The 4,073-nt window shown below is 37.9% G+C and overlaps 1 protein-coding gene across 1 annotated transcript in view; it reads right to left on the reverse strand.

Moving 5' to 3' along the window:
* LOC107082505 (poly [ADP-ribose] polymerase 9-like) overlaps window positions 1–3,333 on the reverse strand; it is a 5,137-nt gene extending 1,804 nt beyond the window's left edge. Inside the window, exons 1-4 of the mRNA XM_015371229.1 lie at window positions 2,558–3,333; window positions 1,255–1,315; window positions 395–864; window positions 29–188 (exon numbers count right to left, since the gene is read on the reverse strand). Coding sequence (XP_015226715.1) covers window positions 29–188; window positions 395–864; window positions 1,255–1,315; window positions 2,558–3,328 — 1,462 coding nt within the window. The 5' untranslated portion in view covers window positions 3,329–3,333. The remainder of the gene's footprint in view (window positions 1–28; window positions 189–394; window positions 865–1,254; window positions 1,316–2,557) is intronic.
* Between the last annotated feature and the right edge of the window lie 740 nt (window positions 3,334–4,073).

Genomic DNA, 4,073 nt, shown 5'->3' on the forward strand with positions numbered 1-4,073 from the left:
CAAACCCCTCATAGTTTTGGTGATTTACCTTCAGGCGGTGAACACTCAGCCTGGAACCCAATCCTACTGATCATCTCACAGAACTGTGCTGGGATGCACTGAAACATGGTTCTAGAAGATGAACTGCCAAGCTGCTTTTTCTTCAGGTCGAACATCAACTTCAGAGGATTGTTCTCCAGTTTTTCCACCTAAAAAAATGCAGTTTTAGAACATTATAGATCCGATGTAAATCACAACCATGAGGTAAATTTGATTATCAAATTAAAAATTGGTCTATTAGGTTTAGTCTAATGTTTATGAATCATTGTGTTGACCTCCAAAATCCAACTGGGAGGTCAGCTAAATGTTAAGGAAGCAGGCTGACTGACATCTTCAGGTGTTTGAACATATTTACCTTCATTACTCTGAGCCCGTGAATGCCGAACACAGCAGATCGATCCAAGAATTCTTTACTTGACTTTTCAATTGCTTCCCTTTTACAGGATAGCTCTGTTTGAGACAACATCTGCAGGTCACCTTCTTCCTCTGAGACGAACTCCTTCTGGATTTTACAGAGCATGGCCTCCACCTCCAGAGCAGCAAGAACAGTCTCTTCCTTTGTCTTTGAGGTTAATTCTATACATGCATGACCTTGAATCAAGTACTTTTTCATTAACAACCCTTTTGATGACCCTAGCCTGAGATGGTCTTCCATCCTGAAGTGTGAGATAAAGTTGTTGTAGATCGTAATGGTGTGAGATTGCATTGAGAGAAGACAATTGAGCCACTTCTCAGCCTCGTGTGTTGACTCATCAGACGGACCAAGCAGGATGAGGTGTGGAGTTGAAGCTCTCCTAATGTAGGAATCAGCTTTACGCCCAGATGCTGTTAAATGAAATGTTACACAACTCTTTTACTCCTAATGATATTTAAAATAAAACCTTTAAATATATTTGTAAGATGTAAAAATATGTATCCCTTTTCATGTGGAGCAAGAATTTGCTGTAGGTGCTGTATTCACCTTCTGGTGTCGGATGGGGTTGGGACCCCGAATATTGACCTGGAGAGTGTTTCAGGCTGCACTTCACTCCTAGCCCTAATCCCTCTGTGGACAGGTTTCAATTTTAATCAGACAGTAAATGTTTACGCTCAATAACTGAGTTAAGTTTGTCCACCATATAGTGGCTTTATAAACACATGAAGGCAGGAGCATTTTAAATTAAACTCATTTTGGACATGAAATGGTGTCTGATTAAGACAAATATTTATCCTTACTATGTGGAGAGCTCAAATGTTGTGATCCTTTCCGGAAGTTTACCTTTTCTTCTTTAAAGGCCTGGTTAGAGAGGACAAATAGCAAGTTTATTACTACAAGAAAAAAATCTATCAATAGAAAAGAAGCCATCCGTCCGTCCGTCCATCCATCCATCATCAGTTAGTCTTTGAGACCCTGTTTTTTTTTAACAGTATAAAAAAGCTGTGTCACTGGAGAAATAATTCAATCCAACTCGATTCAGTTCACTTTATAGCGCCGATTCACGACACATACAGACAATACAGTCAGAAATGGCATCCATCCCACTTTAGATGGTGCAGCTCTTCTTTCTAGGAATCTGGACAAATGGATTAGTCCTCCAAAACCTGACAACCCAGGTTGCAGAATCAAAGTTTAACACACCTCTCTGCAGCTTCTCTACTGTTACCCACTCATTACTCCTTCCAAACAGAGTCTTCCCCACGACCAAAATCTAATTAATCATAAAATAATCCTAAAATAGTAAATCATGAAAATCTAATTAAGATTAAAATTACTCCAATTGAGAAAAATGTGAAAAAAATATGTGGTTTATTCAACATAAGATGAATTTTTAAACAGTTTGTTAGTAACCTTCATAATTACTTAACCCCCAAAAGAAAGTTTCACTTTTGCAGATTATAGTCCGGAAATGCAATAAGACACTTTAAAGAATCTCTTTGCCTGTTTATCTCCTCTATATCGCTGAATAATACTGCAGTGGAGACCAGACCAGATTTTCCCCCAAAAGATAGCCAATTATCTTTTTTTTTTTTTCGGGACACCACCTGCAGCTAATTGTGTCATCACTGGTCAGATCAGGGAGGGAAAATTATGGAGTCTGATGGAGCTGCCGATGACCAGAGTGGGCTTCTCAGCTGGTATATCACTCAATCACCAGAAATAAAGACTGCGTGAAGCCAAAAGGTGCCCAGTATAAAAGTGCAGCATTAAAAATGTGATTAAAGGTGCTTGTTGACAATTAGAGTAATTTAGAGGTATCAAAAAGAGAATTAAGCTCAAACAGAGAGAGCCTGAGCAGCACCACAGCATATATCCCATCCCTGTATATATCCCTTGCACCTTTTTCTTCCTTTGGCACATTCTTCATCTTGACTATTTGACTATTTGAGCCGATGTACCAAGAACATTTCCCCACTGTGAGATCAATAAAGTCAATAAATTAATCACATTGTCAACAACAAGCAAAACAGGTTATTTTTGTTTAATTACCACTGTAATAAATCATCTATTCTTTAAAATATATTTTTAATTGATCCTTACATTTTCATGATTCCGTTGAGGCCTGAATATCTGATGGCATGCTGTCTCCATGGCCTGCACTGTGGGTTCATCATGGTTCACAAGGAAGACCTCTTGAGCAACACGTTTGCACTCATAGTACTTTTTAACAGTAGACACTATGGTGTAGGCACATTCTGGCAGTGGGTAGTTGAACAATCCAGAGCTTATGGCAGGAATGGCAACATTCCCCAGACCGTGTTCTTCAACTTCGTTAAGAATGCTCAAGATAGTTTTCTTCAAAAATGTCCTCGCTTTTGACACATCGTTCTTTGTAGGTTTGTATGGCAGCTCTGGACCCACAGCATGAATGATCTTTTTGCATGGTAGTAGCCCTGCATCAAAAACAACTGCCTCCCCTGTTTCTAATTTTACATACTTTTTAATATAATCATTACTTTCCTTTTGAATTTGAGGACCACCAGCAGAGGACAGAGCTCGAGCAAGGCCTCCATAGTGCTGTAACTTTTCATTAGCTGCATTCACAACAGCAACGCTAGGGAAGGTGGTGAGATCAGCCTTCCATACAGACACCTTTACACCTGAAGGCATCATGATTTCAAGCCTCATCTCTGCAAAAATGGTTGATGGTCCTCTCTGGTATAGAGTGCTGCTCTGATTCTCCAGCTTTACACCCCAAACAGCAGCAACACATCTGAATTTAGTGTCCAGGATGTTGCCCAGATTGGCTCCATGTTGTCTCATTATTGTAAACATCTCTTCATGAAGAGGAATCTCTAGTTTACTGGCCATCGTTTCTTAATGAACCTGTGGAAAGAACATACAGCACTCTATTAATATCACAAGGACACAGTTCAATGGGAATCTTAAACTTGTGAAGGATGTCTGTTGCACATGATACCCCACTTTTTGTTCAAGTGTTCTTTTTTAGGAATAGGCAATATGTCTTCAATATATATGTCAAAATACTTTTTTGTACTAATGACACTAGTGATGATTAAAAGTATGTAAAAAAAATACTTTATATATATATATTTGATGGAGAAATTGTGGAAATATCAAATCTAAACATAACAGCAACATTTGGGATGTGCAAAAAATATTAGCTAGAGTTCATTATATCACAATATTTTTTTTTCCATATAAAAATCTATCACGTTAGAAGCAATGGTTTTCAAACCTCTTCTTTAAGACAATGTCTTACAGGTCAGGCATGTGTCTCAGATTTCACGCATCTGATATAAATGTATAGTATATTATAACAGGCTTTAAACTGCAATTATCTGAATCTGGAGAATTAAAGCAGAGAAATATATAAAACATTCGGGGCATGTTAATTTTTGTATATCCATCTGGAAAATTTAATAAAAAAAAAAAAAGATAATTTTGCCAGTACATGGTAGCAAAATAACGGCACTTCTAATAAGTAACCATAAATTTGATGGTCACTAGAAAAGGTACTGATACTGAAAATGTTAATCAGTTACGGTAATCCAACTTTGCATTTTATTCTCTCAGTTAAGGCATCTGCACCGAA

The sequence above is a fragment of the Cyprinodon variegatus genome, unplaced genomic scaffold (assembly GCF_000732505.1).
Source record: "Cyprinodon variegatus isolate N-32 unplaced genomic scaffold, C_variegatus-1.0 Scaffold3, whole genome shotgun sequence".
Lineage (NCBI taxonomy): Eukaryota > Metazoa > Chordata > Actinopteri > Cyprinodontiformes > Cyprinodontidae > Cyprinodon > Cyprinodon variegatus.